This window comes from Rhizophagus irregularis, chromosome 26 (assembly GCF_026210795.1).
Source record: "Rhizophagus irregularis chromosome 26, complete sequence".
Taxonomy (NCBI): Eukaryota; Fungi; Glomeromycota; class Glomeromycetes; order Glomerales; family Glomeraceae; genus Rhizophagus; species Rhizophagus irregularis.
The window spans coordinates 2,213,449-2,240,599 of record NC_089454.1 but is presented as its reverse complement, the minus strand read 5'-3'; the positions used below and the strand labels follow the sequence as shown (position 1 = coordinate 2,240,599).

At 27.0% G+C, this 27,151-nt stretch overlaps 4 protein-coding genes across 4 annotated transcripts; 3 read left to right on the top strand and 1 right to left on the bottom strand.

Moving 5' to 3' along the window:
• Positions 1–1,213: 1,213 nt before the first annotated feature.
• OCT59_017678 (uncharacterized protein) lies at positions 1,214–3,510 on the top strand (the record flags this gene model as incomplete). The annotated part of the gene is made up of 6 exons (XM_025330095.2): positions 1,214–1,336; positions 1,423–1,501; positions 1,578–1,592; positions 1,672–1,790; positions 1,889–2,268; positions 2,343–3,510. The coding sequence occupies 6 exons, from the start codon at positions 1,214–1,216 to the stop codon at positions 3,508–3,510; spliced, it is 1,884 nt and encodes a 627-aa protein (XP_025184800.2).
• Positions 3,511–6,399: 2,889 nt separating this feature from the next.
• Positions 6,400–7,749, top strand: OCT59_017677 (uncharacterized protein; the record flags this gene model as incomplete). Its single annotated transcript, XM_066137643.1, has 4 exons — positions 6,400–6,530; positions 6,613–6,845; positions 6,905–6,985; positions 7,115–7,749. 4 exons carry the CDS (start codon positions 6,400–6,402, stop codon positions 7,747–7,749), a joined length of 1,080 nt encoding a protein of 359 aa, XP_066004199.1.
• Positions 7,750–11,639: 3,890 nt separating this feature from the next.
• OCT59_017676 (uncharacterized protein) lies at positions 11,640–16,845 on the bottom strand (the record flags this gene model as incomplete). Its single annotated transcript, XM_066137642.1, has 5 exons — positions 12,761–16,845; positions 12,432–12,675; positions 11,892–12,203; positions 11,756–11,815; positions 11,640–11,686 (listed from the first exon to the last, which is right to left on the bottom strand). The coding sequence occupies exons 1-5, from the start codon at positions 16,655–16,657 to the stop codon at positions 11,640–11,642; spliced, it is 4,560 nt and encodes a 1,519-aa protein (XP_066004198.1). The 5' UTR covers positions 16,658–16,845.
• A 3,415-nt stretch (positions 16,846–20,260) lies between these two features.
• OCT59_017675 (uncharacterized protein) lies at positions 20,261–20,467 on the top strand (the record flags this gene model as incomplete). Its single annotated transcript, XM_066137641.1, has 1 exon — positions 20,261–20,467. The coding sequence occupies one exon, from the start codon at positions 20,261–20,263 to the stop codon at positions 20,465–20,467; it is 207 nt and encodes a 68-aa protein (XP_066004197.1).
• Between the last annotated feature and the right edge of the window lie 6,684 nt (positions 20,468–27,151).

Below are 27,151 nucleotides of genomic sequence, written 5' to 3'. Positions count from 1 at the left end.
TATTATGAAAAATATATGAGATATATTTTGCCAAAGAAGAAATCATAGATAGCTTGATTAATAGCTACTTAGTCAGACTATAATATACTTCTTATTTCAGGCAACAATATGAGTTAACTTGTGTAAAAAATTACTTAGAACAAGACTATAGGGTCATAACACTCATAAGATAATAATATCAATAGTTCTACCAAAGCAGATTACAATGGGACCTATAATTCTAGACCATAATATATTTTCTTTCAGGCAACAACTTATGTTGATTTGTGCAACAAATTGCTTAGTATTAATGACTGCAGAGCATGATATATAATGTGTACATATAATAAACATAGTAAGAAAGACACTAACCTCCAAAGTCTTCTTGCAAAGCTGCTGCCTGAGAACTGCTATTTGGCAGGCTCTTAAAGAGGATATTAAATTCAATTTTTAGATTTCAATGTGCTTTATCTCTAGTGCAACCAGGAGTTATCCTTAAATAGCTGTGTAACTATTATGTTGAAATGATTTTATATAGAAAAATTGTACTTCAGTTTATCTCCTGCTTAACAAATGTCAGAAGAAAAAATCATTTATTATGTCATTATATCAGATATTCAGAGAAGAATGACGATAAACACATTTCTAGGGATGGCAACGATCACGGTCGGTCAGGTGGTCAGTCAAAATGGTCAACGGCCAGGAAATGGACGGTTAATGGTCATGGTCTCATGGACGGTTAATAACTATGACTGCTGCTATCCCTATACATTTCTAGTTGTGGTAATAAAAAAATTTCAGAACAAATAAGGTAAGTAATTTTATATAATAAGAATTTATTAAATAATTCCTTTACATACATTAAAAATTAATTATTTTAAAAATTTATTTTACATCCAAAGCTTTTTTTCTATTTCTAAAAATTTCTAATTTCAACTGAATAATATCATTGTTTAACTAATCTACAGTATTAATCATTCATACTAAATTCACATGCTTGTAATTGATCTCTCACAATAAAACAAAGCGGAAATTTTAACTTGTGGTTATAATCCCTACTCACCTACTGATCCCTCTAACTGCTAATTGGCATGATTGACATTAATCAACGTGACAACTTGTGATTTGTGTAATTGGCTAAATGATTTACCGTTCACCGAAATAAAATACCTATTCGGGTATTTTCAAACAATTCCTTTGCAGAAACAACTTTTTTATTGAATTGTTTTAAAAAATGACTAATTATTATTGGATTATTGCACGACATTCTCAATTGGCTCTCGAAGTTGAAGGTGGGAATATTTCAAATGGTGCCAAAATCGTCCAATTTACTAAAAAATCCGAGCTTGACCCTACCGTAAAGTGTTACATTTAATATTCTAATAAATAAATGTGGTACTACTTTATTTTATTAATGTATTCTATTTCTCTCTATTCTATTAGGTTGATACACAACTCTGGTATTTTAATGGCGGATATATTACCAACAAAAGGTCTGGTCTCGTGCTTTCTATCGCCGAAAGTAAGAAACAATATGAATGAATTATTGAAAATCAAATATTATAATTTCTAAATTCTTTTTTTTTTTACTAATCAAGTGAAAATCGGAGATTGTGAGTAATATGTTTAGTAAAATTTAATATGTTTAATTCACGTATTCCACAATTTATTTTTTTCAATTTTTATATAAAGGTGCGCAAATTATTCAACATGAAAAATACGTACCTTCTACCGCTCAAGAATGGGATTATGACTACAAGGACAATACTATCAGTTTGAAATCTAATCGAAAATTCGTCCTTGATGTTACAGTAAATATTCTATTGAAATTATTTTATTTGAAATATTAGAAATTGTGACAATACTAATTTTTAATTCATTTTCCTAATACTTGTATTTTTATTTATAGGGAGGAAAATGCGATAACCATACCCCTATCATCTTGTGTTACAAGCATGGTGGTGGGAATCAACAATTCATTTTAGAAAAGTGGAATGATGTTTCACTTGTTGAAAATATAGTAGAGTGCATTATTGATAATTGTAAATTTTTACCAAAATTATCACAAAATTTCCTTGAAATTTTGAATGATGACGAGTATTATGATATTAATATTGAAGTTGGTAATGATCCCCATGTGAAAATATTTCACGCTCATATGGCAATTTTAAATTATCGTTCTTCTTACCTACGAAGAATTTTTTCAGCTAACAAAAAGAAAAATGATGGAACTTTGATGCATATTAAACTACCTAATATTTTACCTGATATTTTTGAAATAATTTTAAGGTAAAAATTAGTCGAAATAAATTAAAAATTTTTTTATTAATATACCTTCATCTCAAAAGTTGTTTCTATTTTAGATACATTTATAGCGGAAGGCTCTCTTTAAAAGAGTGTGATTCTTCAGATATAATTAAATTACTAGTTGCTGCTAATGAACTAAATCTTCAGGAATTAATCACCTATATACAATCCTTTTTAATTGAAAACAAAACAAACTGGATAGAACAAAATTTTAATTTGATATATCGAACAAGCTTTGAAAATGATTCTTTCTTGGATCTTCAAAAATATTGTAATAATTTAATATCTAATGAACCTGATAAGATATTCAAATCGCAACATTTCATATCGATTCCGGAAAAGCTTTTGACTTCAGTTATTCAGTCTGATAATCTTCAAATGAGTGAAATTCGAATTTGGGAATATGTACTTAAATGGGGAATTTCTCAAAATCCAGAACTTCCATCTGACCTTATGAACTATTCAAAGGAAGATTTCAATACTTTAAAGAATACCTTACATCAATGCATCCCATTTATTAGATTCTATAATTTAACTTCTAAAGAATTTGCGGATAAAGTATTTCCTTATAAAAGAGTTTTGCCAAAAGAATTACGTAAAGGATTATTATTGAGTTATTTGGATCCTGATAACAAGAAAGGTGAATCAAACCCTCGTACATTTAGAATTGTAGCTTCAAGTGATATTGATTCTAATATTATTACATATCAACATGCTAAAATAATATCAGAATGGATTGATAGATTAGAAATTAATGAAGAGTTAGATTCTCCATATGAATTTAAATTATTGTTCCGCGGATCTCGTGATGGATTTTCTCCTTATAAATTTCATGAAATTTGTGATCTTCAATCTCACACCGTAATAATCGCTAAGGTGAAAGGCAATAACGAAATTATTGGAGGATATAATCCAATTGAGTGGAAATCCGCTGATAGATACAGTTATACTAAAGATAGTTTTATATTTTCTTTTAATAATAAAGATAGAAATGATAATTATGTTTTAAGTCGTATAAATGATAATCAATATGCTATAAACAATAGATCTTATTATGGACCGTCATTTGGTAACGGTGATCTTATTATATGGGGATTGGATATTAGTACATTTTGTAATTATTGTCACGTTCGTAAAAATTCTTATGAAAGATCTATTAGAGAAACTGAAGATAGATTTTCTATTGAAGAATGTGAAATATTTCAAGTGATGAAAATTTATTAATGAATTTCTTATTTGTAAAATTTCAAACTTTAACTGCTAAGTAAATAAATTTTCACCTGTGTACTCTTCAATAATTTATATATTTATTAAAATTAGAACTAATCCAACCAAATCTTAAATTGTTATAAAAGGGTAGCAATGTACTTACAAAATCAGTGATAAAGTTTAAATTATTCCAAAGTTTACTTATTATGAACATTATTATTTATCTATTGAAGTTGGTAATGACCCACTTGCAAATTTATTTCATGCTCATGTAGTTCTATCTGTGAAAGATTTTGTCAACTATAAAAGGAAAAATGATGAACTTTGACACATCAAATAGCTTACCTGAAATTTTTTAATTCACAATTTTTACAATTTTTTTTACTTCTGGGTATATATGGTATAAGACTTTTATTTAAATAACATGCTACTTCAGAAATGATAACATAAATATAAAGTGTTTAAATTTTTATTGAAAAAATATTATTAATATTATAATTATAAGTTCTAGTTTGCTTTATTACTTAATGCAATTGTTGTAAAAAGAATGATGTAGTCATAATGATTCTTTGTGTTTGTAATTTTAACGGTTGAATAACTAACTAAGCTGAAATTAAAATAAATTTCCTGATTAGGCCATAATTATTCGATTTTAATTCCGGCCATGTTTTTTACCTATCAGTCACCGCGTATGTAACATGTAGATCAATTTTATAATAATACAATTTTGTGTAACCATAATTGAATTACATCATTTAACAATTAATCATCAATTATAATATACAACACCATACCAAATAAAGTAATTTAATAGATTATCATGTGCTCTATCAGTTTCTTAAATTAGTTTTTCGTTTTACTAATAATTTTTTTTTTCTTACATATACATGTAGTTTATTTTAAAAAACACACTTTTTTTGAGATCCTTTTAAAGGTAAGAAGAAAAATGTAGTTTTAACAACATAAATATATGTAATTTTGCGAGAAAAGAAAGTTTTTCTAAGCTTCCAATATTGGTTATTCAAACAGATTTTGCATAAACTTTAAAAAATCAAAATTTTATATTATTTCTTAAGTACGCAAATTTTTTTAAAGTAGTAGTTTTAGCAATTTTGACATAAACATATCACCTTTATATATTAAGTAAAAATTGTTCAGCGATATCAAAACTACTTGCAACTCAATTTTCATTAAATTTCATTTAATAGTTTGTTAAGTTATTTGTATTTTTATAACAATGCTAACTTTAAATTTGTTATTTTTTCCGTTTAGTAATTTTAGAGCGTATTTAGGCACTTTATTCATAAGCAAATCGCCTTTGTTTATTAAGTGAAAATTGTTCAGCGAGGTCGAAACTACTTGAATTTCAATTTATACGAAATGTTAGCCAATATTTATGAAGCTACTGATGTTATTCATAACACAATTAATTTCAATTTTTTGCACACAATCAGTTACTTCAGAACGTAATTTAGACACTTTGGTCATAAGATAATCACCTTCGTGTATTAAGTGATAATTGTTCAATGAGGTCGATTCCATATGTATTTCAATTTTCATAAGTTTTTAATCAGTACTTATGGAAATATTAACGTTTATTTATTATCTATTCATTTAATACATTCAGAGCGTAATTTAGGTACTTTGGTTATAAGAGAATCGCCTTTGTGTATTAAGTGTGAATTGTTCAGTGGGGTCGAAACTAATTGTGTATTGAATTTTGTTAATTTTCGTTTGATATTCGTGAAGCTATTGATGTTTTACGTAATGGTATAGATTTTCGAAACTTTATTTTCTTTTATTTGTAATATAAAAAAACATTAATTTCAAATGAAGATCCAACTTGAAAACTCAGTTTGAGTAATGAATTTTTTTTTAATAAATCTGTAGAAATGATCAATAAGTTTATTTTGCTTTTTAAATTAAAGTGTTATATTATATAAATATAATGTTACATTTGACATGTATTTTTCTAAATTTAATTAAATTTAGGCCGGAATTATGTATTTGGCCAGAATTAAGAAAATTTTGGCCGGAATTACAATTTAAAAATCATCAATTTTAACCAATTAAAATTAATTTAACCGATTTTAATATATATATATATACTATATATTCAATAAGTAAGCTGTGCCACAATTTTTATTATATCAATCATAATAACAAAAATTAGGGTGTTACATGCGCACTGGTTGCTATTCTCAATTTCGGCAATTTTAGTATCATGAGTTCATGACTCATAATCTTATGCTATAAGTAAATTCGAATCTGAAACCATTAAAGATTGGCAAAATCTTATACTCTTTATTTTGAAATTGATAATAGTGGCTGAGAATAAATTTTTACCAAAATTATCTCAAAATTTACTCGAAATTTTGCACGTCTGAAATGTGTGTCAGGTTGACGGCGCAGTGTGGCGCAGCGATTTTTTCCAAAAAAATTAAATTGCAATTTTTTTTATTTAAAATAGAACCTTTAAGTTACTACACTAGATGTATTTTTGTCCGCTCTGCAAATTTACTTAGAGAATATACGGGTGGTTTAGAAGGCCATTTTCGAGTTATTTAACAAAAACTGTTTTTTCGACAAATCCAATTTTGGAAATGATCGGCAAAGACGATAAAATCAGTTGTTATATACTAAAGTCAAAATCTACTTCCAAAACCTCCTTCCATTTATAAGTGAATTTTGTAAAACAGATGAAAATACATTTAGTGTGTAAATTTGAAAATATTACATTAAAAAGAAAATCTTTAACTTATTTTTTTTTGAAATTACTGCGCCACACTGCGCCGTCAACCTGACACACATTTCAGACGTGCCGAAATTTTAGATGATGATGAATATTATGACATTACAATTGAAGTTGGTAATGACCCGAACGTAAAAATATTTCGCGCTCATATGGTCATTTTAAATTATCGTTCTCCTCATTTGCGAAGAATTTTATCAACTAATAAAAAGAAAAATGATGGAACTTTAGCACATATTAAATTACCAAATATTTTACCTGATATTTTTCAAATAATTATAAGGTAAGAAGATATCAAACTAAATTGTCTAAATTGTTATAAAATAAAAATTTTTGTTTTTAATAAACAAATTATTATATCTTAGGTATATTTATGGAGGAAGAATTTCTTTAATAGAATATGATATTTTAGATATTATTAAGATCTTGGTTAAGATCTTGGTTGCCGCTAATGAATTAAGTCTTCAAGAATTAATTTCCCATTTACAATTATTTTTGATTGAAAACAATGAAAACTGGACAGAACAAAATTTTAATCTAATATACCAGATGACCATTGAAAATGATTCCTTTTTGGATCTTCAAAGTTTTGCACAGAGTTAATATTTAAACATCCAGAAAAACGTTTCAGTTCATGTGATTTTACTTCGATTCCAGAAAAAGCTTTAATCTCTCTTATTCAACATGATAATCATGAAATGGGAGAAGTTCAAGTTTGGGAACATATACTTAAATGGGGTATTGCTCAAAATCCTGGACCCTTCATGTTATTCAAATGATGATTTTAAATCCTTGAAAAATACTTTGCAACAATTTATTACTTTTATTAAATTTACTAAATTTACTTCTAAAGAATTCTTGAATAAGGCATAAAGATTATTCCTGAAGAGTTATATGAAGATACGATTAAATACTTTTTGGACAAAAATTCTAAAAACTTAGATTCAATAATTATTACAACTCAACATGCTGAATTAATTTCAAAATGGATTAATAGATTAGAAATTACAGATGAATTAAAAAATTCATATGAATTCAAATTAATTCTTCTTGGATCTCGTGATGGATTTACAGCTAAACGATTTCATGAAATATGTGATAATCAATCTCATACTGTAACAATATTTAAAGTAAAAGATACCAATGAAATTCTTGGAGAATATAACCCGATTGAATGGAAAAATGATTATGGAATTTTCCGCGATTATGGTACTACCAAAGATAGCTTTATTTTCTCTTTTATGAATAAAGAAAGTATTAAAGATCATATTATTAGTCGAGTAAAGGATGAATATTATGCCATATGTTATTGTTACCATTACGGGTCATCATTTATTGGTGATAAAGACCTTACAATATATGGAGGTCATGAAGGTGTAGCTTCTTTTAGAAATAAAAAAAGTTACTGTCAGGAAAATTCTTATGAAAAACAGATCAGAAAGATGGAAGATGATTTTTCTGTAGAAGAATATGAAGTATTTCAGATTATAAATGATAACTAATAAAATGGTTTGTCAAGAATCGTGTATAAAAATATTAAGATTTAGTATCACTCTATAATTCAAAAATATTATATTATGGTATAAACATTTTATTACTTATTACAAAATACGGATTGGATATAACACATGATAATTAAACTTGCAAAGTATGAATTACGATTCTTAAATAAAGATTATATACTAAGTTACAATAAAATATAATACATATAAATTTAAAGAGTATGAACAAATGAAAATTTCTAAATGAAAGGTTCGAATGAATCTACGGACTCAGCTAAATTCACAAATAGCCTTTATTTAGCGGAAAATTGACTATCTTTTTTCTTTAGATCTTTTTTAATCAATATACTGACATGTCGGTCTTAAAGCATAAAACATTGAAATATCCTCTTCTAATTTTAACTACTGGATATTCAAAGTAACGAATGTGTTTGTCTTTTTATTAATTCATTCTTTTGCCGAAAATATGCTATAGTTCTGGAATTATTCATGTTTCCTGTTTTATTAGACAATTGTATTCTCTAATTTTAAGTTTTTAACTATCCAATGAGATTTTTTTTTTAAAAAAAAGTAACTATGGCTACACGATCGATATTTTTATTTTTTGCAATTGATGAATTAAATTTAAATAAAATAGATTAATATTATGTAAACTGTGCATAAAATTTTTAAATAAGAAAAAATTATTAAAATACTCTGTATTAAATATTGCTTTTTTTGTCTGAAGTTGACGAATTAATCCTTCTATTGATTATGCAGCTAAACGTTACTCCCTATCTTTGACCTTCATCACTGTCATCAAAAAGTTTTGATACCCAGTAACTACAGGAGAGGGCTGTTCACTCACGCGGTCTTTTATTTTAGGCAGCTACATACCTTTATCTTTTGATTTACCTTTATTCCACTTCTTGGGTCATTCATACTAAGGTTGAAATTAACTGATATAGGGTTATAATAGCCTAAATTATGACATTATACATCATATGATTTTGGACAAACAAGTACGCAAAAGTTTTAATTCTGGCCGGAATTATAAACTTGGCCAGAGTTACTGTCGATCACTGATTATAAAGTTACATGGGCATCTCCCACTCACCCACTATTTAACACTATTAATTATACACTTATCCATTCTCTCTCGACATGTCAACCTCGTTGAAAAATGACCTACTCTACAGTATATTTGTTTTAATATTCAATCTCAATCATTACTGGACATACCCCTGTAAAAAAAGTTAATCAGATTTTTTATATTCCATATTTATCCATTGAAGATAAAGTACAGGAAATATATAACAACGACTTTTTGAAAAATTTCGCCAGGTAATAATTTATCAGGTGATTTAATTAATTTTGAATTATTTTGATCACAGATCTTTTTTTCTGTAAAATATGGAAAGCCGTCCTTGACAAAAGGTTGATGTCCAAACATCATGAAATATAATATTTAGACATCATGATGGTATGTCTAGACATCATGTTTGATATATGTAGGATGATGTTTGTACATTATTTAACATGATGTGAAAGACATCAACCGACATGATGTCTAGACATCATGCTGATCAAATTGCCAAATATAGTATATTTATGAGTTACACAAAATAAAATTTACTATATTTGGTAACATAATGTCTAAGACATCATGTCGGTTGATGCTTGAGCATCATGTTGAATGATGTACAAACATTATTCTACATATATCAAACATGATGTCTAGACATTATCCAACATGATGTCTGGATATCAACCTTTTGTCAAGGACGGCTTTCCATAGTAAAAGGCTTATATCTCCAGAATTAATAACCTTATATTACGGAATTTATCAAATTACTATTTACATTTTCCGTGAATGGATCCGTGAAAGGCTCATTTTTATGGAGTTTTTACAGAAATGACAGATGTAGGTTGATGACTCCTTACTTTGTAACGAAGACAATACAACAAAAATGGGCATGAACCTTGATATCCCTATCACTTTTAAAGCTGCTATCGCACATTTTGCTTCTACCAAAACAGAAGTTTTTGCATTACCCAAACTCTTCCAGACTTGGCTGCTCACATTGCTTTGAATCCACAGTCTCAAACCCAGACCTATTTTTAGAAACACACGGAGCTGGGAAAAAATTAATAAATTGTAAAGTAAAGATTGTGCAGCTGTAGTCCTAGAAGCTTTAAATATAGAAATTCCTGATAACTTTAAAATGTAAATTTTTTTTTTTATTTAATGGCAATAGGTAACAATTATTCAATTTATTTGATTAATTTTCAAAAATTAATGGTGCGCTGCGTATTACTTTTAATTGATATGTTTTAAATATAATTCTCGATTGTAAAATTAAGTTAATATTGATTCTCTAAATCCATTAAAACATTTATTTGAAATTTGCAGTTCTTTAGAATAAAATAAATAAAATAATCCAATATTATTTTGAATAAAATAATAAATATATCGCTAATGGATGATTATGAGAAATTGAAACAAGATGTAAAATTTTTATTTTGAGTATAAATAACATTAAGGTTCAATTATAAAACTATAAAATGGTATATATATATATATATATATATCATTTTCATAAAAAAATAATTTTACTATATAAATTTTATTAAGATGAAAGACTTTTTTATATTTACGAATAGGTGCGTAATTTCGTTTCATTTCATTAGCCTTCAATTAATACGGTATTTTGTGAGATAAAATATTCGAATTGTTCATCTTTATTTTTTTAAAAACTTGAATAAAATAAATGCATCTGGTATCATATCATTTAGAAAGTAATCAATTTTTTTTATTGCTTTCTCGTGATTTTAAACAAACACTTTTTAATAATCATAATTGGATAAACAGAACTATTTAGTATAATAAGTAATTTTTATAACAGAATATAGTCTTATATATATATTTAATAAATACATTTACATTTATTTAAGATATACATTACAATAAAAAAAATTCAACAATACGTAAAAATTCAATGAATTTAAAGAAAAATATATAAAAAAAAAGTTCAAATAACATTATATTGTTAGAGGTCAGTTCTTATAAGCTTAAAAATAAGCTATACATTAAAAAATGTTTATATTTAATAAAGCAGAAGGTAATTTTAATGATCAACGTATATGTTAAAATCAATCCAATCAGATGTGAATAGAGTATCGCTTCACACTGGCGCATACAATCAGACACAAATAAAGGAAAGCAGATTAACCATATAAAACCAAACTTAAAATTAAGGTGTATATTAAAGGGTAAACATTTTATTAATTAAATTCTTCACACATGTTCTTATTGAATTATCCTAATTACAGGTCTAATTACAGGTCTATATATACATAAAATTCCAAACTAAAAATGTTTAAAATGTTTAATATGTGCCATATATACCATATGTGCAATATATTTAATATATTTGATATATTAAACATTTCGAACATTGATCTTCCCGTTATGTGACGTTGATCATTCATCGGTAATATTAATCGTCCCGGTAATTACCATTGATCAACAGCTATATCACGTGATTTCGTCACATTTTTTTTTTATCGTAACAATATTATATGAGTACTAATTCAATGAATTCAATAAAAAATATGAAGAAAATTTTAATAATACAGATATTAATAAATGATTAAAAAACAATATAAACAATACACGATTAAAAAATTTCAAATAACATTATTTTTTAATACGGGGGCGTGATTTCATGATTAATACGTAAAATGCAGAGTTCGTCAAAAAAGGCTAATTTATTTAGTCTATGTTTCACAATCAATTACGTAATAGGGAGACTAATATTTACGAAATAATAATGAATCCAAATATAATTTATTTGCAATATACAGTTAATAAATGAAATAAATAAATAATAAGTCTACTAATTCAAAATTTACATTTTAATGTCAAATTCATTTGCTTTCGTTTTATAACAATATCCTAAAAAGTAATAAGTTCATTAATATTGACTTTTAATTTGTTATACGAAGATAATTTAACGAAACATACCACAATTAGTATCTTCAATTAGATTATTTTCAATCATTCTTTTTTTTGGATAAAGTGGCTCTAAATAATTTAACAAAAAGTATTAAGTTTAATAGTATAAAAAAACGATTTTAATTAGTAAATCAGGTTTAATTACCTAGTTCTTTTGAACTTGATGTAAATATTTCATTGCTTAATTGTTTACTTTTTGGATTATCTATAGGTGCAATATCTGTCGGTTTTATAATTTCTGTCGGATTACTAACTTCTTCACTTAACATATCACGTAACCTTTCATTTAATATATTAGCAGCTTCTGGTCTTTTAATTGGATCAGAATTCCAGCATTCTTGCATCAGTTCAATATAACCCTTAGGTGCATTAGCTGTTATTGGGGGGAGAAGACCATCATAACATATTTTACTCATAAGTCCAACATCTATAGTTTGATCCTCAAATGGTAATTTACCTGTCATAAGTTCCCACATGATCATACCAAAACTGTAAATATCCGAACATATAGTATATTTTTTTCTTTGCAAAATCTCTGGAGCCATATATGGAATAATACCATATACACTCTCATTATCATTTGTGGATCCCATTGCTGATTTACTAATTCCTAAATCACTTATTACTACATCATCATCATTTTCACAAAGAATATTTCCACTATGCAAATCTCGATGAATAATACCTTTATTATGAAGATGTTTAAGTCCTACGGCAATATTTCTGAGTATTTTTAATTTTTTATTCCATTCAATATTATAAAAGTCTTTACTTTTTGTTATATAATTCTTCAAATCAAATTTATAATATTTCATAATAATAATAAAATCTTTAGTATCGGGATTTTGAGTAATTCCATAATATTCATTTAAATAAAGTGAAGAATTAATGAAATTACTATTTATATCAGCAATATAAATCATTAAAAGCTGAAATTATAAAATTAATGTAAGCTTTCCTTATTATATTAAAAAAATAAATTATTGTTAAAATTAAATAAAATAATCTGCTTACCTCTTTTAACTCTTCAAGTAAAATATTTTCAGAGTTATTAAGCTGTTTTAAAGCAACTATTATATTAGGTTCTTTATATTCAAAATCTTCTTTTTCTTCATTCCAACTATGTGGACCATCAATCCATGTAGCTTTATAAATTTTACTAAATCCTCCTTCTTTAATAAATTCTATGTTTTTAAATCGATCATAGGAAATAAATTTCATTCTGCTAGATTCTTGAATAAAATTAATTTGTGTATATTTGATGAATTCGTCTATAGTTTCATTTCCACTTTGTTTATATAATAATTTTGCTTGATAACAAATTATACAAATTTGTTGATTCTTTTTTGAAGGTCTTCTTTTCATATGGCATTCATTACATTCATTATAATTCACTTCTTCTGATTCAATTATAAATCTTTCCATTGACTTAATTAGTTTTGTCTTTCTACCTAAATCATAATGAATACAAGTATTATTTTCAGTTTTAGAATTATTTTGCGCGGTTTCAATTGCTTTTTGGTACCAATAAAGGGTTTTTTGTAAATTTTTTTCTATTCCTTCTCCATTTTCATACCATTCAGCTAAATGATTCATTGAACATATATTACCATTTTCAGCTGCTTTTTTATACCAATAAAAGGCTTTTTCTAAATTCTTTTCTATTCCTTTTCCATTGTGATAACATAAAGCCAAACTATTCATTGCATCAATGTGACCATTTTCAACTGCTTTTTGACACCAATAAAAGGCTTTTTTAAAATTACTTTCTGTTCCTTTTCCATCATTATAATATATTTTCAAATTAAACATTGCATTAGTGTGTTCACCTTCTGCTGCTTTTTGATTCCAATAAAAGGCTTTTTTTAAATTCTTTTCTGTTCCTTTTCCATAGTGATAATATCCAGCCAAATTAAATATTGCATCATCATTACCATTTTCAACTGCTTTTTGACACCAATAAAATGCTTTATCTAAATTCTTTTCTGTTCCTTCTCCATTTTCATAACAATTTGCTAAATGATCCATTGAACATTTATTACCATTTTCAGCTGCTTTTTGATGCCAATGAAAGGCTTTATCAAAGTTCTTTTCTATTCCTTCTCCTCTGTAATAACTTTCAGCTAAATCATGCATAACATGATGGTTATTACTATTTTCAGCTACTTTTTGGCACCAATAAAAGGCTTTTTCTAAATTTTTTTCTGTTCCTTCTCCATTGTAATAACAACTGGCTAAACGATTCATTGCACCAATGTGATCATTTTCAACTGCTTTTTGATACCAATAGAAAGCTTTATCTAAATTCTTTTCTGTTACTTTTCCATAGTGATAATATTCAGCCAAATTAAATATTGCATCATCATTACCATTTTCAACTGCTTTTTGATACCAATAAAATGCTTTTTCTAAATTCTTTTCTGTTCCTTCTCCATTGTAATAACAACTGGCTAAACGATTCATTGCATCAATGTGACCATTTTCAACTGCTTTTTGATACCAATAGAAAGCTTTCTCTAAATTCTTTTCTGTTCCTTTTCCGTAGTGATAATATCCAGCCAAAATAAATATTGCATCATCATTACCATTTTCAACTGCTTTTTGATGCCAATAAAAGGCTTTTTCTAAATTCTTTACTGTTCCTTCTCCATTGTAACAACAACTGGCTAAATGATTCATTGCACATTTATTACCATGTTCAGCTGCTTTTTGATGCCAATAAACGGCTTTTTCTAAATTCTTTTCTATTCCTTCTCCATAATAATAACATTCAGCTAAATCATGCATAGCATGATGGTTATTACTATTATCTGCTGCTTTTTTTAACCAATAAAAGGCTTTTCCTAAATTCTTTTCTGTACCTTCTCCATTGTAATAACAACTGGCTAAATGATTCATTGCACATTTATTACCATGTTCAACTGCTTTTTGACACCAATAAAAAGCTTTCTCTAAATTCTTTTCTGTTCCTTTTCCATTTTTATAACAACTGGCTAAATGATTCATTGCACATTTATTACCATTCTCCGCTGCTTTTTGATACCAATAAAAAGCTTCATCAAAGTTCTTTTCTATTCCTTTACCATTATAATAACAATCAGCTAAATTATACATAGCATAATGGTCATTACTATTTTCTACTACTTTTTGATGCCAATAAAAAAACTTTTTTATTGCATTAGTGTGACCATTTTCAGCTGCTTTTTGACACCAATAAAAGGCTTTTTCTAAATTTTTTTCTGTTCCTTTTCCATTGTAATAACATATAGCCAAATTAAACATTGCATTAGTGTGTCCATTTTCTGCTGCTTTTTGATTCCAATAAAAGGCTTTTTCTAAGTTCTTCTCTGTTCCTTTACCATTATAATACAATAATGAAAGAATATATTTTTCTTGCTCATTACCATTTTCAGCTGATTTTTGAAGCCAATAAAAGACTTTTTCTAAGTTATTGTCTGTTCCTTCACCATTATAATAATGCTTAGCTAAAATATTCCTAGCATTGTCATTATTGTTTCCAGCTGCTTTTTGACACCAATAAAAGGCTTTTTCTAAATTCTTTTCTATTTCTCTATCATTTCTATAACATACAGCTAAATTAAATACTATTGCATTATCATTACCATTTTTTGTTGCTTTTTGATACCAATAAAAGGTCATTTTTATTGCATTAGTGTGACCATTTTCAACTGCTTTTTGATACCAATAAAAGGCCATTTTTATTGTATTAGCATAACCATTTTCAGCACCTTTTTGATACCAATAAAAGGCTTTTTTTAAATTTTTTTTACTATAATAATATATAGCCAAAATAAACATTGCATTAATATGACCATTTTCTGCTGCTTTTTGATTCCAATAAAAGGCTTTTTTTAAATTCTTTTCTGTTCCTTTTCCATAGTGATAATATCCAGCCAAATTAAATATTGCATCATCATTACCATTTTCAACTGCTTTTTGACACCAATAAAAGGCTTTTTCTAAATTCTTTTCTGTTCCTTCTCCATTTTCATAAAAACTGGCCAAATGATTCATTGCACATTTATTACCATTTTCAGCTGCTTTTTGATGCCAATAAAAGGCTTTTTCTAAATTCTTTTCTATTCCTTCTCCATCATAATAACATTCAGCTAAATCATGCATAGTAACATGATGGTTATTACTATCTTCTGCTGCTTTTTTTAACCAATAAAAGGCTTTTTCTAAATTCTTTTCTGTTCCTTTTCCACTGTAATAACATACAGCCAAATTAAGTATTGCATCATCATTACCATTTTCAACTGCTTTTTGATACCAATAAAAGGCTTTTTCTAAGTTCTTCTCTATTCCTTCTCCATTGTAATAACAAACTGCCAAATTAGACATTGCATAACCATTACCATTTTCTGCTGCTTTTTGATACCAATAAAAGGCTTTTTCTAAGTTCTTCTCCATTCCTTCTCCACTGTAATAACAAAATGCCAAATTAGACATTGCATAACAATTACCATTTTCTGCTGCTTTTTGGTACCAATAAAAGGCTTTTTCTAAATTCTTTTCTGTTCCTCCTTCGCTATAATAGCTATGGGCTAAGTAAAACATTGCATCAGTATCTCCATTTTCTGCTGCTTTTTGATTCCAATAAAAGGCTTTTTCTAAATTCTTTTCTGTTCTTTCTCCATTTTTATACCATACAGCTAAAGTACATATTGCACATATATTACCATTTTCTGCTGCTTTTTGATTCCAATAAAATGCATTTTCTAAATTCTTTTCTGTTTCTTTTCCGCGATAAAATAATTTTGCAAGATCATGCATTGCATGATGATCTAAGTTCTCTTCTGTTACTTTTCCATTATAATATAATTTTGCAAGGTCAGCCTTCTTTACATAATGTGGTTTAACAAATTCATCAATTTTGTTCCTCAACATATTTATTAAGATAAAAAATTTAAAATTATTCCAAATTAAAAAAAAATTGCAAAATTTAGTAGTGAATCTTAAATAGATTACGAATGTTATAAATTTTAAGCTCAATAATATATATATATTATTGTGAAAAAATCGATCTTTTACAAGAAATTTGAATGATGAGGTACGTGGGTTAAAGTCAAAATTTTGATAGTGTTAATGTATGGAGGAACATCTTATTTATATACAGTATATTTGGCTTACGTAAATTCTGATGGAATTCTTTAACCGAGCGCATAACCGAAATAAATGTTTGAAAATAAATTTTATATCCAAATTTTACAATTTTCACAAATATAGTGTGGCACATTTTGTTTGCCAATTATAATAACTTTCGTGTTGAATAAATAACTTCATTAAATGATTGAATGATTGACTATAGGAACTATTGTAAAAATTTCAAAATAAGGTAAATCATAGTTTTTATGATAGACCATTTGCATTATGGCAATCAAAAAGTGTGCCACATTTTTTATTCGCCAAATGGACATTTCGCCAAAAATGGTAGCGATTAACATTTTAATAAAAAGCAATGAAAATAAAAATCAAATTATTTTAAAGATTTTTTTTTTTCAGGATATTCCTATAAAAATGAAATGTGTTAAATTTGTGTTCATGTGTAAAAAACGTCCAAAAAAGCATCAATTTGTCCAATTTATGTCTTACAAAAAAACAAAAATTAAACAAAATGGTGCTTTTTTAGACATTTATTACACATGAGCACAAATATTAAACAAATTTAACTCATTTCGTTTTTATAGGGATATTAAGGATATTATCACTTTAACAATCAAGTAACTGATACCAATTAAGAAATAGTAAATAAATAACTTTATTTTCTGAAAACATTTATTCACGTAAAAGCGAAACAACGAGATTTAATAAAAATCAGCTAATTCAAAAATTTTTCTAGAAAACATTTTTTTACGTATTTAATATAAAAACAATAAAATAACCAAATGGAATAAAAAATTTTTCGCAAAATGTCCATTTGGCGAAATGGGTTTAGCCGTTTCGGTGAAATGGACTTCTCCGGATACTGCGGCGGGGCACCCCTTTTTTGTGTGCCTGGCACAGCAAATTTTTTAAAAAAAACATCAAACATCATCAAGGATTTTTTCTTCACATAAAGTTTTTAAACTTATATTGTAGGTGTAATTTCGCCTGCTCTGCAAGTTTACTTAGGATTAGGATAAAGATTACGAATGACGATTTTGACTTTACATATAAATGATTGATTCTACCGTCTTTGTTGATCATTTCCAAAATGGATTTTGTGAAAGAAAAATTTTTGTTACATTAGCCAATAATGATATTTAAAATCGCCTTTGCCGTTCTAAGTAAACCTGAAGAGCAGCCAAAATTACATCTAACTAGTAATTTTTGAAGTTATATATTATTAAAAAAAAAATTATTTTTGTTGCGCCACAATCTGCTGGCTAAGCCACGAACCTGGCACACGAAAAAATGCTGCGGCAGCCGCATCTGACGTTTCTTTATGTTCTTATCTCATTCTATCTCATTAAGTATATTTGCGTAAACTTCAATTAATTTGATAGATTTTTCGTCTGAAACTTTTTATAATAAATGGCTTTTCCAAATTAAAAGGAATAGATAAAGCAACACCAAGTACGATTCAGAAAAAGTCAATTAAAAGAAATCTTGGTTTAAAAAAATTAATATAATACCTAAAGTTTACTCTTATTAAACAAGCAAATAAATAATTTTTTTATTCATTTAGAATAATAATACTTATCTTTTTATAATCATGAACACCATGCGTAATTAGATGATGTACAATATTATTATTAATTAATACAATCTACAGCACATTGCTTAATAAAAATAAAAATAAAAAATTATTACATTATACACGTATTATGTATTATCACAAATGTATAATGTCATGATTGCATTGCATCATTCTTATTATGTAAAACAAATGAGATCAATGTAATATTCTTTCAACAACTATTAAATGGCATTACGATTTAATTAATCAAAGCTACTGTATTCTATAAATAGTTGTCATTATAATTGGTATCATATGTAAAAAGTGTAAAATGAAACTAAAAAAATAAAAGAAAAGACAATAAGATTATTAAAAGAAAACCAAGTCTTAATTTTGAATATGTTCGGAAAACTATCAGAATTATTCGAAAGCTCAATTGTTTACCACGTGTTAGTATATTTTTACATTTTTTAAATTGAGCTGCATATTTTAACATCGATTTATTTTTTATTTATTTTATGTGAAGTCGGAAACAGGCTATATATAGTTTTACATAATTAGGACACAATAAAAAATTAATCATCCAGCGTACACCAGACCCTGAACTACAGTACATTATTGAAAGGTTGAAACCCTAACCCGACCGATAAGGTACAAACGAAACGAAAATAAATAACGCACTGGGGAAAAGAAAATGACCAAAAAAGGGGGAAGGGAAAAAGCAAAAGCTAAAAAAAAACCCACGAACCGAACCTACAACTACCGTCATCTTCAAAACACCTAAACGACGCCATAAAGTTCACCAACGCACTATCGTGGATCCTACAAAAAGAGAATAGAAGGGGGTCAAAATGGTGTTATTATGATGACTTAACGCCTTCTATTTCAGAAGGATTTTACTCAAAATCTAGGAGAGGAGATTCAGGATTAATTTCAACAAGGAGCGTGTGTCATTGTTCATTTTTTTTGATTTATCACGTGACTTGGTCGGTTGTTTAATACCCGCCTTTTTCCCCTTGTTGGATTTCGAGTTTTTCTTTTTGTCCTGTTTGGACTGGTTCGGAACCTGTAAAAATAGGGCTTAATGGTGAAGATGTTTCTGACTTGATAGAAGTGGCAAAAAAAATATTGAACGGACTGGGTAATTTCAAAATGGATTTAATTGGAGTATGAAACACCAATAGAGTTTAAGGTTAAAAAAGAAGGTAAAGTATGCTCTATAATAATTTCTTATCATTAATTTGTTGAACAAAGGGTTAGGTCATTGTAATGAAAATGAATTGTAGATTTGTCCTTAGTAAAATAATTGTTTTTTAACTGCCTCCCTAAACTCTTAATTATTTAATTATTTCTAACTTTCTGCAATATTTTTCTTTTTTCTAATCAACTTTCCCAATGATTTCAATAACTTACTTGAATCAGGAGAGTGTCATGATATGATTGTAAGAGTTGGAGATGAAACAACTGGTTAAGAGTTTAAATTACATTCTCAAATAATTGGAGCACGATCAGAGTATTTTCGTTCTGCTTTGTCAAATAACAAATATATAAAAAGAGAAAACGGAAAGTTTTATTTCGTAAAACCCAACATTACAGCTGAAGTTTTTCAAATTATTTTAAGGTATTTACGGTCAAAAATTTTAATATCAAAATAAAATTTAATATTGAAACTTAATATTTTGTCATTTTATTATAATAGATATATTTACAGTGGTACCATTTTATTAAATGAGCAAGATACTTCAGAAATTTTGAGGCTAGTGGTTGCTGCTCCTTCAAAAGAAATATCCAATTATTTACGTAGATATTTAATTGAAAATAAGTCAGAATGGATGAAATTAAATTTTGAACTTGCGTACCAGATAAGCTTTCAATCTAATAATTTATTAGAACTTCATCAATTTTGTACGGATTTAATGGCCAAATCACCTGGAAAAATATTTGAGTTATTTGATTTTACTTCACTTTATGAGAAATCTTTAATTTCACTTATTGAAAGAGATGATTTACAAATGAAAGAAATTGAAGTTTGGGAATAAATATTAAAATGGGGATTTGATAAGAACCCGACACTTATTTCGGATCCTACTATTTGGTCAGAAGATGATTTCCGAATCATGAGAGATACTTTACAACATTATTTACCTTTAATTAGATTCTTTAGTCTTTCATCTAAAGATTTCTTAGAAAAAGTTCGACCTTACAAAAAGCTTTTAAGATGTCAACTTTATAAAGAATTATTAAAATCTTATCGATAGCAAACCAAATGATAATATTTGCTTCCTAGATATAGGAATATTGATGGAATTATTGATTCAAAAATTGTTAATTTAAATATTATTTCAATAATTTCATTATGGTTTGATAAAATCGATGTTAATATTAAATTTGCGTATACAAAAGAATTATATTTACCATATAAATTTAAATTATTATTAAGAGGAAGCAGAGATGGATTCACTCCCAAAAAGCTTCACGTGTTATGCGATAATAAATCTTGTACCATTACATTCATTAAATTAAAGGAACGGAAGAAATTATTGAAGGATACAATCCTTTGATATGAAATTCTTCAGGATTTACTAATACAACTAAAGATAGGTTTATATTTTCTTTTAAAAGTAAGAATAATTTTAAGGAACCAATCTTTAGTCGTGTAAAAAATATGAATGTAGCATTAGTTAGTCAAAAATTATTGTGGTCCTTCATTTGGCAAGGATCTTTATATAAGTGTATCTAAAGATAATACAAGAGAGTATAACTATAATGTATGTAAACAATATAGTTAAGAAAAAAAGATAAGAGAAACTGAAAATAATTTTTGATAGAAGATTATGAAGTATTTCAAATTATAGTATAATGTATCACTTTGAGGCGCAGATATTTTTATTGACGTGTAGGCACTAGTTAGGCAAGTATCACATTATTACATTATTTAACTCCATACATGAAGTGTGAAATACTGTTAAGGAAGAAAAAATGTTAACCCCTGAATAAATACAAACATTTACAATGTTTAAATTTCAATTATCGTTATCTTGCATAGGAAATAACTCAGTATATCAAAACGTTATGCAATTGATTTTATTTTGCAGTATAAAAATAACATTACAAGATAGTAATAAATATGTAAAACCTAGCCTTTATATATATTCTTTCACTTGTTTATAATTTTCTTTATTTTCAAGTCTTATCGTTTGATAAAAAATTTATTAACGGGAATAAATAACAGAATTGATTAACAATATTAAAATATTTACTTCAATAAGATTTACAGTATATTAACTTGGAAGCTCACTGGTGAGATGATCACCATACCAGCATTATGATGTACTTTTGGCCGGAATTTAAAATCTAATAAAATACTGGCCGGCATTACACCATCGCCGCTGGTGATATTTACTGTAATAGTTAAAATGTCGAGTAGTTGCAAATATATGTAAGGCACGCGGATATTGCCGCAGTTACGAGGTCACTTTGTGCCGAGTAACTGCTTACATAATAGTATTTTTATACAACTTAGTAACTGGTTGTATTAAACATAAATCACCGATTAGTAAATGTCTGATACATTAAAACTATTTCAAAATTATGTATTAATTATTTAATTATGCCATCTTGATAATCAAAGTCAAATTGTTACTAATAAGCTATAAAACAACGTGTTACATAACGAATGTAACGAATGTACTAGATTGATAAAGATTAAAGAGTTTAAATGGTTTAAATTATCAGTAATATGATTTAATAGTTTTAATAAAGTTAAAGAAATATTTTCAATTTTATTTGTATGTCTAACGTATAAAAAGTATATATTATTGTTTTGTATATACAAAAACACTCTAGAATTATCAGAGTGATCGATTATGTAATATCATTTTAATTTTCTTTGATAAAATGCATTAAGTACATCAATGAATTATTGTTTGTATCATATAAATTAATTATTTGCATTTTTGTTGACGATTCACAATTTTTAATTCTGTTCCTAGTACCACGTGACAAATCATCATTACGCTAACGTCCCGGTTCAGATTTTCAATAATTCTGGCCAAATTTTCTATTTAATTCCGGCTGAATTTAACTTATCCAAAGAATTAAATTAAACTATGGTCAAATTGATTTCCCTATATTTTAAATAAATTACAACAATAATTATTTACTCTGTAAAAAAAAGTCGATCTGTTTTTTATATTCCATCTTTTTTCCGTAAAAAACTCATATTTCCCAAAATTAATAACCTTATGTATCACGGAATTTATTGAATTATTTACATTTCTGTGAATAGATCCGTGAAGGGCTAAGCTTATAAAGCTTTTACAGAAAATCCGGATAAAGTTTTTTATAGGGGTTAATTTTCATAAATTAAAATTGTGTCAAAGATGAGTCACAAATTTATGATTTAGCTGTGCCACATTAAAAATTAAGCCAACAGATTTCTTGTAAGGGCAATTCAATATTTGTGATTTTACGTAAAATTCTTAAAATCTTCATTTATTTTTCAAATAATTGCTGCATCATAATATTCATACATGTAATATAAATTTGAATTTTTATTTTTAGTTTATATTTTTAATTGTATAATTGTGTAAATCACAATTCACAAAATCGCTGCTTAAAGATGATCTAATTTATAACCAATTGTTTTTTTAAGATTTAAAACATTTTTATTAGAAAAAAAAGATTAAATATTAAAATCTAGAAAATTATAATTGTTAATTGTACAATGCTTCGGGTCTCTGGACAGGCAGGACTGGTTCCAAAATGCAGCCTTCTAGACCTCTACCCTGATTAAAATTTTGCATGCCCAGCCTATAAAAACGAAATGTGTTGTTTGTTTTATATTTGTGCTCATGTGTAATAAATGTCTAAAAAAGCACCATTTGTTTAATTTTTGTTTTTTTGTTGTGCTTTTTTAGACGCTTTTTATACATGAACACAAATATTAACACATTTCATTTTTATAGGACAGGGGTAAATTTGTAAACACTCGTTCAGCGCTACGAAAAAGTGCGTTGTAATGACTGACTAATAAAATTTATGAAGGAATATATAAAATAATTGTAAATAAAACATTTTTTGTACAGTAATTTGTTCGTATTTTATTTTATTTTTAGGAAATTATTATGATTTCTCAAAATTATTCGATATTTTTAATGTAAAATAAAGTAAAAATGTAATAAATTTGAATATGCACTAACAGCTAAGTCAAAAAAAAAAAAGTATAAATCAAAAAGTTTTTATTCGTTACTGTCACGTTAGAAAAATTTCAATATTGGTGTTAGTCTATCATACTACTGAATGTAAGAAATTACCTTTTGAAATAACCTTTTTAAGCGCTTCCTCTTCTCTCAAAATAATGTAAACATTCACCTATTAACGAGTCATTCCCATCTGCAAGAATCTTTTCCACATCAGTTTTTCTGCTTTAATTATTGTAAATATTTTATATATAGATATAATCTTTGATCATATTTTCTCGCAATTAGAAACTACAGCTTCTTTTATTGATCATGGCAACTTTTTTTTTTTTGATTTACTTGTAAGTTTTTAAATTCGAGGACCCGAAATATATAAGGTTTTGATTTTTGCTTACGAATCATGGTGATCTTTCCTTTTATAGGTAATCCTGGCCGAAATATGAAGGTAGTAGGATAATCGGTACGGTACGAATTTGCAAACCTGTACGGTACGGTTGATCACCCATACAAAATTACAAAATTTGATCAACATGACCGTACCGTACCGTACTAAAGAGAAAATCAGTATGGTACATTTAGCATATAATTAATTGGACACCAGTGTCAATTTTAATAATTTGGACACTAATGTCCAAAATGTTCATTTTGATAATTTGGACACCAATGTCCAAAATGTTCATTTTTGTAATTTGGACACCAATGTCCAAATGTTCATTTTTGTAATTTGGACACCAATGTCCAAAATTTTCATTTTAATAATTTGGACACTAATGTCCAAAATGTCCATTTAAAACAATAACCGTACTGTACTGTACTGGTTCTATATATAGAGAGATTATTATAGAGCCAGTACGGTACGGTACAAAATGATTATCACAAAAATTGATCAACCGTACCGTACAGGTTTGCAAATTCGTATCGTACTGGATAAATATATATTCAAATATAATTACCCTGAAAAAATGTGTACAGCTTTATTTTGACCGTCACGACCTCTGCTGTATATATATTTCGGTCCTCTTTCATTCTTGTCTGATATTCATTATAATTGAGCTTCTATCATATGTGGAAGAGTTGCCGAATCTGGCTTAAATCTATTATAACATTATTTAAATCATCATATTAGTCATGATTAGAAAATTTCTGTATTTTTACCTTTATTCCTCTCTTACCCTTATCTTTTACTCTTTCCTTCTTCCAATTTTCCTTCCTGCCTTTCCTTCTCGCACTTTGCTCCCTTACTCTTGCCCTCTCACGCTTCCTTCTTGTCCAGATCCGATACCATAAAGTATCATCGCTTTCTTGAAGACAGTAAATTGGAGAACCTGTTATAGGATCAACATTTCCATTTCTATAAAATCAATCAACTAAAAGAAAAGGATTAATACGTCCATAATTTTTCTTTTCCTTCTTGTCTTTCCTTTCTCTTCCCTTTATTTTCGTCCCTTGCCACTTCCCATCTTACCGCGCTGGTGATTAAGTGACAGTTTTTGATGACTTGGCCAAATTATCATAATAAAATAATGTTTAAATAATATTCATTTTTTCAATTTAATCATACCGCTTACTATAACAAACACCATAACAATTTATAATATAAAGAGAAATTTAAATTTTATTATTAAAATTTTCCAATTAGATGAAACAATAATGTACTGCATATATTGTTTAAAATGATTTTTTCAAGAAACATCAATTTTTCTCGTTCAATATTCAATAAAAGAATTGGTATTTAGAAAGCTTAAAAATTTTGTGCTAGTGTACCGTTTTTAAAAATCCCGGAATTTTGTTTGACATAGGAAATTATTTGTAACATATGAAGATTACGCTGTGGATTATTATAATGAATTTAAATTTTATTTTATTGGTTAAAAAATTTTTTTCTTAAAATAAAAATCCGGGAGGCCGGGTTCAAAAAAGGCAAATTATGATGTGAAAATAGAATTAATCATTGATAGCGCCCTATAAAAAATTTTCCAGAAAAAGATCACGTGACTGAATTGTATTCCAATTATTTCGGATATTATTCGATGACAGCCTTTTCGATAAAAACTAGAAAAATGACCATTTATCGATGATCAGATTAAATTTGTGTAGCAAATAAATAAAGGCTAAATAAAGGGTAATCAGTAAATAGAACAGTAGGAGGAAATATGACCATAATGGCGTAACATGATTTTATCGGAAAAAGCTTGTTATATTAAAAATAAGAATACCGTATTTTATTAATTATCAAAAGTATTTCCTTAATAGTCTTTCATCCATATTAAAAATAAATTTTCTGTTATGGCTAGATCCGTACGATAATAATACGTGGTCAATTGTGTGATCGGCTATAAATTTTGCCACTGACGGACAAATTTTTAACCAATCCATGTGAAAATAAGTACCTTGGTGTTATAGTAATTACTTCAAAAAAATTTTCTTCTCGCGTTAATTATTATTATTATTTTTTTTCTTTTTGAGCTTTTTTTTCATTTATTACACTAAAACAAGCCAATTTTTGATTGGTTTATATTTTTGAACTTCAATTTCGTTATTGTTTTGATATTATGTGATGTTTAAATAATGCATCATTCCCGTTATGCCAATCATCAGGTTGTATTTCGGTAATGCGAGAAATTTTATCCACGCAATTCATGACGTTATTATACGCTTGAACCCTTTATCAATTTCAAATCATTTTCCAAACACTGTACTAAATATACTGTACCATTCGTTAATAATTCTATTTATATAATCTTTAAAATTTTTTCCCTATTTGCCTAATAACACATGCTAATTTTATATGTATATATTATTCCGGATATCTGATTAACATCTAATCATTTGAAGAGATTAATTTGGATATTCTGCGGATAATGTCTTGGTTCTTATTTATTTTAAAAGATATCTATATGGATATCTGATTCTGAATTCTGAATACTTGTTATTGCTATTAATGCTAATAAATTTATCTCGATAAAAACTTTTTTTTTTCTCTGTTAAAAATATCAATAATTCCTTGTCAACTTCTTGCTGATTGTCTATTAGTAATAGATTTTAATGTGAAAAGGAAATTATTATTTGTATATTATTAGAAAAAAAATTACACAAAACTGTTACTATTTTATAAGGGATTTGCTGGGGAAAGTTGACTGTATAATATTTAAGGGGACTATCACAGCAAAAAGTGGTGATACAATTTACAATTTTAGAAAAATTTATGCAAAATAATTTATTAAAAACATTATTTTATTTTAATCTATATTATATAGTTATTAGGTCCGTCCAATCTGCATACAATGATCAAATTATCTAATCTGCAATACTATAGAATCTTGGCATAAGCGTTTTGTCCAACTAAATGAACGAATAAAAAGAAAGTTTTACATAATAGAACTTTCCACGATGTAAATTAAATGTTGATAGTATCCAAAAATGAATTAGTGTATTCTTACTAATACGAAATCACGTGATTTTATGTGCTGATCCAAGGATTAAAAATTTAATTTATAACCATTCAATCTTTTAACTCCATCA